The sequence below is a fragment of the Daktulosphaira vitifoliae genome, unplaced genomic scaffold (assembly GCF_025091365.1).
Source record: "Daktulosphaira vitifoliae isolate Bord-2020 unplaced genomic scaffold, ASM2509136v1 Scaffold_1, whole genome shotgun sequence".
Lineage (NCBI taxonomy): Eukaryota > Metazoa > Arthropoda > Insecta > Hemiptera > Phylloxeridae > Daktulosphaira > Daktulosphaira vitifoliae.
Genome location: NW_026099572.1, coordinates 86,824,490 through 86,840,653, shown reverse-complemented (window position 1 = coordinate 86,840,653; position 16,164 = coordinate 86,824,490). Strand labels below are relative to the sequence as shown.

The following is a 16,164-nucleotide window of genomic DNA, read 5'->3' as shown; positions in this document are numbered from 1 at the left end:
AAAAGTGTAAGTAATCAGCAGCGAATTGGGCCGCCAGGACAAAAGAAAATTGTATATCTTTATTAAAAACATTTTTATAATAAATAACTGTGTTGGTAGTTTTTTGCATTTGACCCAATTATAATAATTTCTGATTGTGTGCTAAGGGGCGTTGCGATTCTATCGACATGAGAAAATATTGATACTTTCTTTCAATATTAGTACTTTTTGGTATCGATATTTTATTAGTATCGGAAAAATAGTACTGGAGTATACCAGCATTTTTACCTAACTTTTTTAATTTGATATCGTATTAAAACATCAATTATTTATACAAAAATTAAAACAGGCCGTTATGATGAGGTTGTAACCCCCCTATTTTTTATCAACCCGCCGCTGTAAGTAATAATAAATTTTTAGTAAAGTAAAATACAATTTTGATTTATATCAGAGGTTATATTTCCACAATTTAATTTATTTACAGCCTATAAAAAGTAGTAAGACTTATTTCGTTTCTACCACATAAAACTGTTATAAAACAAAATAGTTTATTTTAATGAAAATTTTGCTATCGCAAAAACGCATTCCTCTTATGTTTGAAATATTAAAAAAAATATTATTAAAGATGATAATTAGGTTTCTCATGAAAATGAATAATTTTATTACAGCGTTTATTTTTTGTGAAACTCTGTTTTAAAAAGATAACTGAATATTTTATTAAATTATCTTTTCGAATAAGATTAATAATAACAAGAAAAAAAAACAGAGTTATTTAAGTGAAATTTACTACTACGTTTATATTTGACGAGCTGTCGATTTTTATAAATTTTATACTCAAAAATTTGAATTTAAATTATATTTATTAACCAAAAAAAAAGTATGTTGCGTGAAAATAAATTGGACTAAGTGTTCATAATTTATTTACAATAGTTTTTAAAAATCGCCCAACAAAGTAAACACATAAAATTAACACAATATACTTCAAATGAACACATTTTCAATTCTTGGAAATATCAATTAGAAATATGTGATTTATTTTTCTTATTTAGATCCATTTAACTAAACTATTTGGTGAAATTTAATTCTTATCAAATAAAGAATCTCAGTTTAAATTTTAGAGTTTTTATTTTTTATATAAAAATATAAAACTGCTTTAGTTTAGGTAGAACTAGTAGTGTAAATATTATAAATGTATTTTCGTTACAGTACATACTTGTCGATTTGGTGACATGGTTGCTGCTGTCATTGGTGTCATCATCTCATAACTTTCCCGACTACCACCATCTAATAACTGATCAGCAATGCATTTGATAGGAGGAGGTACTTTAAATCGTCTGGTTCGTAATTGTGGAGGTTGCGGAGGTAGTTGCTGGGGCTGCATAGGTTGTTGTAATTGTAAGTTAGACGATTGTTGAGGATGTGGTGGAGTTACAGGTCGCGTATCTTTAGATACTTGTTGTAAATCTTTTATTTGTTCTTCAGCAAAATCTTTGGTTGCTGGACGATCTATTAGTGATTCACTGGCGCGCGGCGGAGGGGGTAGTTTATACTGAGGGCGAGGGCGAGGGCTTATTGTTGGCGGACCGGGAATCCGTCTGGCGGGCACTATTGGAATTTTCCCAGTAGAGGATATAGATATCTATAAAAAACAATGAATAAAGACATACATTTAGTTAAGTATAAAAATAAAAATCCTAGTACAATATAATTACGAAGTAAATAACAATTGTAATCAACTTCATTTTAATTTTAGATCAAGAGAGTTGAAACAATTTTAATAATGTTTATCCTTTTTAAATAAAATCATAGCATCACCAAGGCTTTGAAAAACTACACACTCATAAAGGATCATCTCATCAAAAAGTAGTATAGTTTTAATTTAAATTTTCCTGTTACTTCAAAGTAGTTCAATTAAAGTGTTTTTTTTTGTATTTCATATTTAAAACAGACAATTAAATCTTTAAAATTAAACATTCCTTAGTTTAATTTACATTGAATTTAAATCAAAATAATATCAAGAAAGCATGAATTTCTTCCAAACAAAAATTAATATAAGGTTTTACTGGGACAAGTTCATATTAATAAATTGAATATGCATTAATATTTTTTCAGTAGTATTAAGATTTATTTAAAAAATAATTTTATTTTGCTTAATTTAATTAGATAAATTTAGAAAATCTAAAAACTAACTTGATTATTTTAAAATAAGTAAATACGAATAATATTAGCCACAAGTGATCAATTTTTATTATATATTTGTTATGTAGAATTTTAATACATAAAATAACAATTTGAGATTATCCATTCTAAAGAATGTACACCAAATGATTTCATAGGTAAACTTATATTCTTCCATGAAATACATTCGCTTTCAACGTATTTTAGGATAAGTCGTATTAAGGTCGTTACCAGGCCCTAAAAAGCCCATACGATAAAAAACAATTAATGTGAACTAATATATTCATATAAAATAATATTGTTGATGCCAATTTTGTCTTTTAGTAATTATATATTTTTATATTAAGTAGCTAAACACTTTTTAAAACCATATATGTGGTTCATAACCTAGAGATAAAAATAAACAGACTCATACTAATTATTCCACCATAGTATAAAAGTGCTAATATCTTATAAAATATTGTTTCAAAAACTGTTATCGAACCAGTCAGTTTCAAAGTTAGATGTTTTTCTTTTTTCAAGTTAATTTAACATATATGTTTGTATTTTATAAACATAAGTTTATACTACTTTAATGATAACAGAGAGTGGGATATTGCTTATTTTTATTGACAATTCTAAAACATAGAATACTAGTAAATTCTGAAGAAAAAAATAATATGTTTCAAACTTATAATGCTATTGTGGAGGCATAGTTAATCTATCGTTTTGTATATAAATAAAAATAAAATTATTACTTCAAAAAAATTTCGTTTACTAAAATTAATTAAATTTTACTTAAAATGAATATCAAATTATTTTTTGATATTAAATGCAAACATTTTTTTTTTAGACAATATGTTTTTATTTTGTATTATTTTTATATAATATGCAATTACTGTACTTCTTTCAATAATACATTTTAAACATAGATTTCATGTACTACTTGTATAATATTATGCAAATAATTTTATCTACTCAAAGTTTTCATAATTAGCTTGAAATAGTAAATCGACTAAATGTTTAATATTTTACAACTATTTCTAAATCATATATTTTAATGATTTTGATCATTCACAATTCATTTTTATTTCCTATAAAAATATTTAATTCTTATATTATATGAATAAGAACCATATTTTTGATATATATTAATGTTATTTGTTTATTATAATTATACATATTTATTTACAATCGGTTTCTAAAGCTATATTTTCTTCATTTTCCATTTTTGCTTGAATTAGTGGCTTTGTTAGCAAATTAGTTTGAGCCCAAGATGAGTCTGATAACGCAGTTCTTGCATTTATGATAGGTAAAGACGATAATCTACTGTCACGAGCTGCTATGATGTTTCCTGCAATAGGTGTCTGGTCAAATAATGTTTCTGAAGTATCACACGCAATGTCCTGAGCTGCCATTGGTAATGTTTGAGAAGGATAAATATAAGATTGAGCATATGATGGTGTCGGTATAATGTTTGTTGCGGTCCTTCCGAGAGGAGCTAATATTTTTTCAGGCGTAACAAATTTTGTATGTGAGTGCAATGTAGTGGACAATGGAGCAGATATCATTCTTGCACTTGCTGCTATTGGTAATTCATGAGCATAAGATGGCACAGTATTTAGATTTAAAGCGGTTCTTATTATTGGCGCTGAGATTTCTCCAGAAGGTGCAACAAATTTAGAATATGAATATGATGTGGCCGGCATTGCAGTAGGTATCATTCTAGCGTTAGGATTTAATACTATTGGCAATTTCTTTGCTAGGGATATAGTCGGTGCCGTCGGGATAAAGTTTGCGGAGGTTCTAGCCAGTGGTGCTAAGATTTGTTCAGGTGCAGCAAATTTTGTATGCAAAAAAGATGTGGCTGGTAACGGAGCAGATATCATTCTGGCATTTGTTTCAAATGCCATTGGTGCTTCTTGAGGTAAGCTAAGTGATGAACGAGCGTATGACATTGTAGGGATAAAGTTTGCGGAGGTTCTAGCTAGTGGTGCTAAGATTTGTTCAGGTGAAGCAAATTTTGCATACGAATAAGATGAGGCTGGTAACGGAGTAGGTACCATTCTGACATTTGGTTGCAATATAGCGTGTTCTTCCAAATTACCAAGACTTGGTTGGTTAATTTCGTAATCTGACAGACAATCATTGTCTGTTACAATAACTTTTGATGTAACGAAAAAAAGGCATAAACAGGTAAAGTACAGTAATACCTAAAATAAATCATTGATTATAATTCTATCATTTGTATTTATGATTCACTAAAATATTGTATTCAATCGGATTTATTTTATTTAAAAATATATTTAGACATTCTATTTTTTTAGATTATAATAAAATGGTAATATTTTAAATTGCATATAATTACGATTAAATATTCTTGGTTTCTAATTATTTACAGAAATAATTACATTCAAACATTAAAAAAAAAAAACATTAATAAAATTTATTCTTCATTTTTAGAATTCTATAACAAAATAATTTTAACAAATTTGACATATTATAAAACTATGATTTTTTGTAAATTAATTTTTAAGTAATCATAGTGTTTTAGAACTGCTGTTTAAATAAAAATCAACATATAAACTCATTTAAATTATGTATTTCGGACAACTGATAACTGAAACGAAAATCATGAATTATTTTTAAACAATTAAAATTGAAAAAATATTTATTTTATACGATAGCTTTGAAAGATATGATTTTACTAATAACTTAAAACAACTTCAACATACTTTAGAAATATTAAATATATTCAAGAATTTATGTTTTTTTCATATGCTATAGTAGTAGTTATCAAATATTTATTTGTTCACTTACTTGAATATGCTTCATGATAGTAGTTAAATGCTAGGAAAACACTTTTAAACATAAAAATGTTGAATGAATATTCTGCATCGACTTCGATACCTTAAATATCGTATAGGAAATATTGAAAATGAATAATTAGGGGATGGCCTTGCACCACTCAAATGAAATATGAAAATAAGTGAGAACAACAGTTACATAATGTTCCAAACATATTATATAAAACTTAGTTAAATGATTTGTTTACGAATTATTGAACAACTATATTAAATAGACTAAATCTTTAAAATTACAGACCCTTAGGACTTATCTACGCCCAAATATAAGGTTAATAAAGAAGACCATTAATGTTATAACAATTAAATGTTGTTAATGAAATTTAATTACAGAAAAAATGGTCCTATTAAAATGAGAATATGAATATAAATATATATAATTTCTAAACAAATTACTCAGACAAATATTTTACTTAGCTTAACCATCATTTTAGTTTTTAAATTGTATTATTATATTTGGTTTGTTTGTATGTATACTGCCCAAAGCTAAAAACAAGTTATCAACTTAATAATTTCTATTTTAGAACACAAGAATAACGATCTTTACTTTATTATGTTGGCTAATTTTTAAGAAAGAACGTTATTCAGTTAAAAATGTTTAAGTAACGTCAAATGGGCCAAAATAGTTCTATAGTTCTTGGGGCAGTTAGATATTTTAATTATTTTATCGCTTAATTTCCGTGAAAAAACAATCTGTGTATATATTATTATATTATTTTTATATATTTTACAAGATTTTGAAAATGTTTACTAGTGTAGTAGATACGACTAAAATGATAACACATATTTAACTGTCATAAGTTGGTCCATTTGACTGTATTACAAATTTTAAATATTAAATTGATTAAAAAAAAAAAAAATTAAGTATCAATTATATTAGAATTAATTTTTTTTATTCATATTTATTATATTCTGTGTAATTTTAAACACAAATTTTAATTTTAATTCAGCAACACATTTTTTAATCTGTACAATTTAATTAACAAGTAAAGACACCTTAATATTTTACTTTAAGGATGTAGATAAAGTTGATTTATGTCGAGATAGTAAAATCAATAAAATGTATAACTTAAATTCTTGGGTTAAAAATGAAAATACAGGGAGGAAATTAGTCTTTTTTTGTTATATTGTTGTTGGCTATTATTGTAACAGAATTCATTTTTTAGAATGTTTTAATTAACTGATAGATAAGAATCCTAATATAAATTAAATAAAGTTTGTTATTCATGTTTAAATCAATTTTATAACTCTATTCATATATTCAGTATAACGATTTCTATTTTTCAATAACTAATTAGTTTTATGATCACGTATTTTACTTCAATGTAGTTACAAATAGTTTCAGTTGAAAAAAAATTTTTACTCGTCATATGTGTCAAGTTAAAAATTATAGTAACAAAGTAAAAACAAATTGAAAAATAGTGATAAAATTGTCAAAATAATATTGATTTTTATGACTAATATTAATTCATATTTTATATTTATTTTTATTGATTTACTATTTTTGTATTGAAATAAAATTTTTTGTCGAATATTTCTTTTAGTCAAATATTAAACATTCGTTCTTTTGTAATTTATTTATTTATTTACAAAAATGAAATACTTATTTATTTTACTTTCATCTTGATTCTTACATTTGTCAATGTGTAGTAGGGTTATTTATTACATGTCAATGATGAAATAAACATTATGTATATCATATATGCTGGTAGACTGTAAATACTAGTGTGGCTTCTATACTTCATAACCTAATTTTATTCGAAAAATTATTATAAATAATGTCTGTGATGTTGATAAATGACATTAAAATTTTGTGTTATGTTAACAAGTTAATTAATAAACTAAATATTAAAATTATTAGTATAACAATCTTTATTTTTATATTTGTTTTAATAGTTCAACATATAAGATATGATTTTATTAATATAAATATTTTAGGTGAAAAAATATATTAATTGATTATTGCATTAAAGTTATAACGTTATTAGTTCAATGATTTTATTTTATGTTATAGAAAATTGCTAAGCATAAAATGCATTTATTCAAAATAACCATTGAATTTTTGACTGATAGCACATTAACTATATGTCATCAAATTTTAACGCATCAACTGACAATATATTTTTGATATATTCATCGGAGTGTAGAACATAGATAATTCTTCATTATAAGTTAATGGTAATTATTATATAATAATAACGCCTTTAAGATACGATAAATCGTGAAAAATAACAATAAATATAAATATTACAATTAAATGTAAGTAAAAAAAATATTTTTTATTAAGTGCTACATATATGCGTGTTATTATATTGCTACAAAAGTTATTTTAAATTAAAAAAAAATTACATAGGTATACACGTAGGGCGTGTGTGGTGATAGTTTTTTTGTATCCATTATCTAATAAGTGATATAATTGAAATTAAAAAAAAAAAAACAAAATCATCATATATTTATTTGATGTTTATGAAAATTTTCAATTTACACTTAAAATGTGTGTATTTTTCAAGGTACTGAAACGCGAGTTTTCAAATTATTATGTGATAAAATTATTAGTATTTATCATAGACTAACCAGCTTACAATTAATAAATATTTATTAACAGTAGTTCTAAAAGATATGATTAACATATATGATAATGTTATTTCAATAATTATTGAAGTTCGTTAATTGATATATTTTTCAAGTAATAATATAGTTGCATATTACTTAAAGTTATTTCTTATGAATTATTTATGTAAATTAAATTGGTTAAGTTATGATGAAAGATTGTGTGAGTACTCAATAAAAAAACCCTTAAATAGCCTTTCACAAAATATTTTTACCGCCCAAGACCTATATGAAAGTCTAAGACTAATAGAATCTAAATAAAATGTTGACAGGTCGATAACTAGTATTGTACCATTCCTTTTTGAATTAACATGATTTTTTTTTAAGGCGAGTGTGGTGTCTAACGTAGAAGAATTCCAACCTGTGAGTTTTGGTAAAAATAGAGCGTTGCTAAACACTACACCGTTTCTCACCTTTGCTAAATCTTGAAATGTTAGTATCTTAAAAAGTAACAATACAAAACAGGTTATTGACTGGTCAATATTTTATTGAGACTATTTTACATTTAATAGTAAAAAATAATGATAGGATATTAACTATTGAAAGCTATTCCTAAAATCTACCATTAGGAATAATTTTTTCTTGTAATAAACTTAATATTTTCAAAAAATAATTAAATTTTAATATACACATTTATATGGAAAAATTAATATGTAACGAAAAAATGGGTGTAGTGTGTTTAATAAATTACCTTATATATTATTAATATATTTAAGTTAATAAGTAATACATATTTAAAATAAATTTTAAATCTTAACCATATTTCAATTTCAAACATAGTTTGATTTTTTATACAGCTTACTTTTAGCAATATTAAAATAAAACTGTGTCTATGTCTCAAAACTTAGTTAGCTTTCTAATCAATAATTAATGAACTAGTCATGTTATAATAAATCTAGTTTAATCATTGTATTTAGCATAAAAAATTAAACTTTTAAGTTAGAATAAACAAATTTAACTATAATGTATTTTTAAGATTTGTACATGTTTATTTATTGCATGTAATGATTTTGTGAGCTATGTATTAGGAAAACAACATTGATTTTATTATTTTTGAATATTTTATAAAATTTCCTTTACGAGAGTTTTAATTTCATAATAATTATGAAAGTAAAACTTAGCTTAGAATTATTCTAAGCTAAATAAAAAAAAAAAGTTATGAGACATAGGTCAGTTAATTGTATTAAAATTGGCTCGTCAACTCAACTTAATAGATCCGAGGTCACGGGTTAACCTTAACAGATCGGTTTCATATTTTGAACAGCTCATTTTTATGAACATTAAAAAAATGTTATTCCCTTTTTGAGGCCACTTGATTACACAAATCACGTATTATATGTAATTTTATTATAGTGTTTTTGTATATTGATTGTTCAAGTATTAAGTAAAAAGTAACATTAAGTGCTTTTAATCTTAGTTTAAAAAACGCACAAAAAGATTACATTTTTATTAAATCCCTACATTAAAGAAATAAGTTGTTCTCAGTGAAAAATCTTCTCAATTTTGACATTTATGTAAAGTGTAATTTTTTTGGAATATTTTATTTGATCAGTATTTTCGGAGTACACAAGATGATTCCTTTGCCAAGGAAATTTTTTAAATGGTTTATTACGCTCTAGATTCTCTGTCTTATCCTCTCCATCACGCTTTACGATCTCAACAAATATATCCTAATAAGTGAAAATAACCTTGATATATTTTTTAAACATTCTATGGTTAATAACTTTACTATTTATTTACTAAATTTTTGCTCAATTTGATTTATTATTAGAATTAATAAATGATTTATCTTAAATTGTTTAAATACAGTAATTTTGCATAGATTTCACGTGTTCATTAGTGCTATAATTATACAATTCACAATTTTACTTTGGTGTTAATGTAATAACAACTATACGAATTATATGAGTGCTTCATAATAACTTACGTCATCATTCTCACAATATGAGTTGTCATCAATGGATGATGAATGTCTACGTTCTATAGTTGAAGATGAATAGGGCTGAGAGTCTGAGATAGAATTTCTAAAAACAAAATATTTATTTTATATTATTCAAAAGTACAACACATTTTATGTTTTTTTTACAAATCAAATCATACACATTAAATGTAATTATTTGTTTATTATATTATAGAATTTTTAAAGTTAATTTTAAAAAATGTATTTACTTGTTTAATGATATGGTTGAACTGTGTCTACGTGGTGGTATTTCTGGAGGTGTTTTTGAGGACGCCATTGGTTAGTGTGACTGAAACAAATATATTTTGTAATTTATCAAAATACTCATTTTATTTTTTAACGAGATGCACTCTCTAATATTTTGAACAATATATGTAAAATAAGACTTGTCAAGTTATGAACACTCTCCCGGAATTTTCATGATTGTTTACTATACAGTTTAAAAAATAACTTTCCCAGGAAAGTGTCCACCACTATACGTATCTCACTTTGTTGGCTAATATATTAAGCGTATTGTGATCATTCTCCATTAAAGGAATTAAAATATTTCTAGAGTACCTCAATTCGTTTTATTAGGTGACAAATGAAAACTAACAAAGTATACAATACTGTTAAAAACTAGGAAAAGTAAAGAGTGATTGGTCCAAAGGTTAAAGGAAATGGAAAAGATAAAAAAAATCTTAATTAATAAGTTATTTATAGACAACTATTTTCTACATCATGACGAAGAAGGCAATATTTTACTTCAACAAAAAGAAAATTTGAATAACTATAATTCACCAAACCGTTAATGTGTAGTTTAGGAGTAATAAGGAACTTGAGGTAGCTTAAATGAAAAATCAAGAAAATTAATTGACAACTTTTTTCTTAGAGCGTGTGACATCAAAATTTAATAGAATTAAAATTTACAATTTATAATTAACATGTTTGAAGATCAAAAAACATAAAAAATATAATTTATATTGCCACTGCAAGTTTGGCAATTAAGTTTAAGCAGAGAAATATTTAATAGATTAATTCAAACTAGGGATATTTCTGTTAGTCAAGCGCTGTATATTATGTCATTTGGCAGGATTGGTTTTGATAACTCGTGCAAACATTTATATAGGTAATACGTAAGCCTCGTGGAAACAATTGAATACTAAAAGTTATAATGTCTCATTGATATAAATGGCTGTATCTGACTCAAACAGATTTTAAACAAGATAATAGTATTTATGCAGTTTCCCTTAATCTTTGTCCTTATTTGAATTTGAATGATAGCTCAATTAATTAATTTTTTTATTAGTATTAAATTAATTGTACCCAGGGCCAATTTTATAGGTAATTATGAGGGGAGTGTCACACCTCCCATCGTAAATTAAAGTCGTTATTTTTTACAATATATTGTGGATTTTTTTATTCATTCACTTAATTTAGTCAGCAAATTTATTACCTACACTTGGCAACAAGTACTTCACACACTTTCAAAAGTTACCCTAGGATCAGCCCCGATTGATCCAAATATTAGAAAAAGTGTGTATATGATATGAATTAATATATATGAGATAATAAACAATTTATTTTATCAGGTAAATTTAATTATCAAAAAATCCAAAAAAATCTAGGGTTCTACGTGTAAAGATTTTAGAATAATATTGAAAAATCCTCATATTTTCTTGAGATCCAAAGTTGTTAAATTAGGTACAAATGGAAAAAGTCCATATAAAATATTTGAATATTGTGTTCGTTGTTAGAAGTTGACTACTTATATAAAATCGTAGTAATAAAATTTAACAATAATACATTTTGAATTAAATTTTACAAAAGGATCTACAAAATAAAATATTGTTAGAAAACTTTTAATTATTTTTTTCAATATGCCTGTGGCAGGAGTAGAATAAAATAAATTTTTAACACTTATGTGCTTAGACTAAGAAAGTAATGATGGAGACGTACAGTCAAGACATTTTGATGATAATAAACAGTAATAATGAAAAAAATAAATTAAAATGTGTTCTATCATGGAATAAATATATTTATACGTATATTAACTTACGAAACTTATATAGTTGTGATTTTCATTTATGGCGATAAGTAAATCTGTACCAATATGAGTAATTTAATAAACATTAGAATATTGTTATGAATTTTACTTAGTAGACACCAATTTTTTATGATAGCTTTCCAATATGTATTAGAAATTGTTAATAGTTACAATTATAATGGTTATGATTATTACTTGAACCACCAATAATGGAACTTAAATTTAAACAATTTAATCATAATTATAATTACTAGTATATAATTATTCAAAAAATTATTATTTTAATTAGTAAGAAACTTCATACTATATTCTCAGAAGTTAATTGTACACTTACTTAACCCTTAAATAAGGTTACTAGTAATCTTTTTAGTAATCTTAAGGTTCTACTACTACTATAAGGTTCTTGTTAAAATTGATTATTCATGACTGCTCTATTTAACAATGCTTAACTTCTTTATTTAAATAGAATTGCAGTTTTACAGTAAAATTTAATAAATATTTTGTAAAACATTACATAATAATTTTAATCAAGTAAGACATTACACTATCAATTTTTAAAAAAAATGTACAGAATATTTGTTAAGAATCATTCCACATAAACTCATTTAATACATCAAAAGTTTTTTACAATTTTAGATTTGTTCTCTTATATACTCCTAAACCAAAAGTTATCAGAATTGTTTTCTCAACAAAAACAAGCATATTTCTAAAAATGTCTTTAAAATAACTTTTCTACAAAATTAATATTTACACATGCGCTGAGATGATGACAAACTTCCAATAGAAAATGTTTAATAATACTATACTTCAACCCTAAGCTTTATTTAATGTTTAAAATGTCACAAATATAATGATAACGGTATAAGATTAAAATATTACATTTAAAGATTATAATACGTCAATCATATTCACACTCTTCCAGGCACATAATACATATTTTGAATTAAAATCATGATTCATTTTTAGAATGTGATTTTTTTTTATGGGCTTATATTGTGTATCAAAAAAATATTTGTTAGTAAAATAATAATAATTTATTACTTTTGTATGAATTGTATTTATTTTTAACAAGTGTATTACACGTGTACAAAATAAATGACAATATAATTTACTCTGTTTATATCTAAATAGGATCATTGACACAATGAATAATAACAGTATCATACTTATATGGTACTGAAGAGAACACGATACCTTTTGAGTATACAATAAAAAGGATTTAAGAACATTTTTAAAATAAATTAATAAATTGGCGTATCATGGGGACCATCGCATAGTTTGACTATTCTTTGTTTTAGAAATAAATGTTTTATTTTAGCAAAAAAATTATGCTTTTTAATTATAATTCTTATATAATATATAGAAATTTTTAAGGATATAAAAATATAGTAAATCAAGTTGCAGGTCGGTTGACCTGCAAGCTATACTAAAAACATAATAAACAACAGTCGACCGTTACTGTTATTATTATATTCTGCACAACTTTATGGATTTTTTAGCATTTATAACACCCAGAGAAGTTATTTAACTGCAGATTTTTTTTGTAAATTCTTCATGTCTATGTCCAATGCTGCAAGATAAGACTTAACCACAATTTTAAGCAAAAGATAATATTATGAAACATTGTGTAATGTTATCTATGATATCACACTATTTTGTGCTCACCAGTTTTTTTTGATTTGCCATTTTTTTTCTATTTTTGGGCTTGACGATTTTCTTCTAATTAAATTATTTTTGAGAGATAAATTATATTCAGGACAGTAAAATCTTAAATATGCCTATTATTTAATAAGTAATCTTTATTTTAATCGTTCAAGTATTTTTATTTATTTTTTGTGTATTATAATCATATAAAGCGACGTTTCGTATTCATTACAAAATAATTGTCTTTTTTGTTTTAACCGAGTCATTTTGTTAGAAAATATTTAAGATCACGAAAAACGTTTTTGTTAAACAAAAATTATCTGTTCTTGACTTAAAAGTTACAATAAGGAATATGTAATCGGAAATTTATGTACAAAGTTCAACATTTAATGACCATAGATCTTTTTTCTTCTATTTGCTAAACAATTTTTTTACAAAAAGTTTTCAATAATCTTTTGAAGATACAATTATGATGATATAATAATGCCATTTAATATTTCGTTTTGAAATATTTTTAAATTAAAAATAAATTATTATATTAACGATAACATATTTGCAGCATTTAATTAAGATAAAACATTTTACCTTTTTCTGTAAATATTTTGGTCCAGTACTACCATTTATGTACATGTTTTATTATACTATTAAAAATAGTTAAGTAAATCGACAGTTAAAAAAGACTAACGTGATAAAATTATTATAAAGTTTCTAACATCATAATTTACAACTAACTGATAAAAACTTTTAAACAAAAGTAACGAGTAAAATGCACTCATCTAATGTCTTTAAATAAAAGTAAAATTTCTGAACATCAATTTTTTGGATAATTTTAGAGTTCATTAATTAATTAAATGAACTAGTAGATTAATTGAAATAAGTATATTAGTCCAAATGAAATACAGTCTTTAAAGTATTGACAACATGACAAAATAATAACTATACTTATTAACAAATTTATTATATAACTTACAAGTAAACCTAACCCTAAGTATTATCTTAACTTTTATTATTACCCTAACNTCTTTAAAGTATTGACAACATGACAAAATAATAACTATACTTATTAACAAATTTATTATATAACTTACAAGTAAACCTAACCCAATTGACTAAGTAATTATGAAATAACAATGATTTTTATCAAATAAATGATTTAAATCTATATACTTTAAAACTTAGAGAAGTTTCATTCGTACACGTGGTTAATTATCTGAACATCGAACAAGATTATTAAATTGGGATAAATTATTGTTTTTACCTTAAAGGAAGTGTGCTTGTTATTTCAGGACAGGAACACTTCGGGGGAGGGCGCCTAAACACACTCTCGCGCGCGCGACAGCTGCTTCACACTGCGACTGCACTGGTTCTAAAACCGACCGTTTTCCGCTCGGCGGGGTGCAATATGAAATTTTACGGGCAATGCGCGCGCACTGGGTACCATGCTAACCACCCTCCATCATCATATGTACAACCGTCGACCCCTGTACCCTACGGCTCTCATGTGTACCCCATCCAAGGATTGGGAATACCACGGTTTTTTCGTACATTTTACATTTTCACAACCTGACCCCCCACCTCACCTATAGCTCATCCCAGTCCAACATACACTGTGCCCCCCGAATCGGCAAACCGGGTAACAGCGTAAAGCGACATTTCGACTTCCTTCTCTTCTATTCTGTTCCCTGTCGCCCTTACGTCTAATTCAAACCGCGTCCAGGTCCAAACACTCGCGATCTCTATCAGCGCGCACCGAAATTGATTTCATCCAAATATCCGTATATCATTATTCTATACCCGTGTCCGACACCTCCTTTCTAAGAATTTCAGTTGGTGTCTCGCGCAATTTAACATCGAGAGCCGTTTAATGGACTTAAGATTTCACCTGCACCTACATAACCGCGACTACTTTCAGACCATTTGATCAGTACATTAAAAGTACTTTAACCTTTCAAGCGACGGTTTAACATGGCCGGGCAATATTAATCCCCCCCCGATGTTGTGTCGGTATTATGATGGTCAGGTATTTACAACGCTCAAATTAATGCATGTTGGGGACGGTGTTGGGTGAACGAGTTTTTAATCACAGATATTTGTACAGAATTAGCAATCCTTATTCTTGTTCAAAATCTGCATTATCTTCAAACAGATTTGTACAATATTAACATAAACTATTGAAATAATCCTTTTGAGTCTTCTAAAGTTTTATAATGGATTACAATATCTCAGAATACTTCTAACTGCATGAGCCATTTAATACTTTTTTTAAGTAATTTAATTATAGTTCTTGTTGAATGAAGTGATCGTAATACAAAATTACAGTAAAAAATAAAATAAAGGAATTTATTAAATTTTTGTTTTGTATAAAATTTTAATTATTCTTACCATTGTTAAAAAAAGTATTAAAGCACTTTATTTTTAATTGAAATGTCATTCAATCTAATTAAGACTAAGAGTAAAATGATACGAATTAATACTTCGATTTATTGAAAACAGATTAAAGTTAAAAAGAGACAATTCGCTGAGAGATTAATGGATTCATTAATAACGTAACATCTATTCGTGCTAATCTTAAAATACAGATGAAGTTTATTATTGTAATTTAATCATCCTATTCGTTTAATTATAATAGTACTACAGTTTGGGCGTTTTAAAATAGTATATATACCATAACAAAATAATATGAAGGCCATTTCCTAAGAAAAAAAAAAACAAAAATTATAAGGTGTTAATTTGATGTGTGTCTAGTAAAAAAAATGATCATAAACGTACTCCCTTCCGTGAGTGAAATTATTATTCCATTACTAACTAAATATTATTATAATACTAAGTATTTGTTTTAAATTTACTGTAAATTTAAAATCGACAAACCGTGATATGATAGGAATTCCATAGTAGATTCAGTACTTATGGGAATTACTTATGAA

General features: G+C 25.4%; 1 protein-coding gene across 1 annotated transcript in view; it reads right to left on the bottom strand.

Annotated features, from left to right (window-relative positions):
• The window catches only part of LOC126893715 (atrial natriuretic peptide-converting enzyme), a 38,727-nt gene extending 24,106 nt beyond the window's left edge, over nucleotides 1-14,621 (bottom strand). The window contains exons 1-4 of the mRNA XM_050664156.1: nucleotides 14,499-14,621; nucleotides 9,780-9,859; nucleotides 9,538-9,634; nucleotides 1,193-1,618 (exon numbers count right to left, since the gene is read on the bottom strand). Of these exons, the coding sequence (XP_050520113.1) occupies nucleotides 1,193-1,618; nucleotides 9,538-9,634; nucleotides 9,780-9,847 (591 nt within the window). The 5' untranslated portion in view covers nucleotides 9,848-9,859; nucleotides 14,499-14,621. The remainder of the gene's footprint in view (nucleotides 1-1,192; nucleotides 1,619-9,537; nucleotides 9,635-9,779; nucleotides 9,860-14,498) is intronic.
• Nucleotides 14,622-16,164: the final 1,543 nt, after the last annotated feature.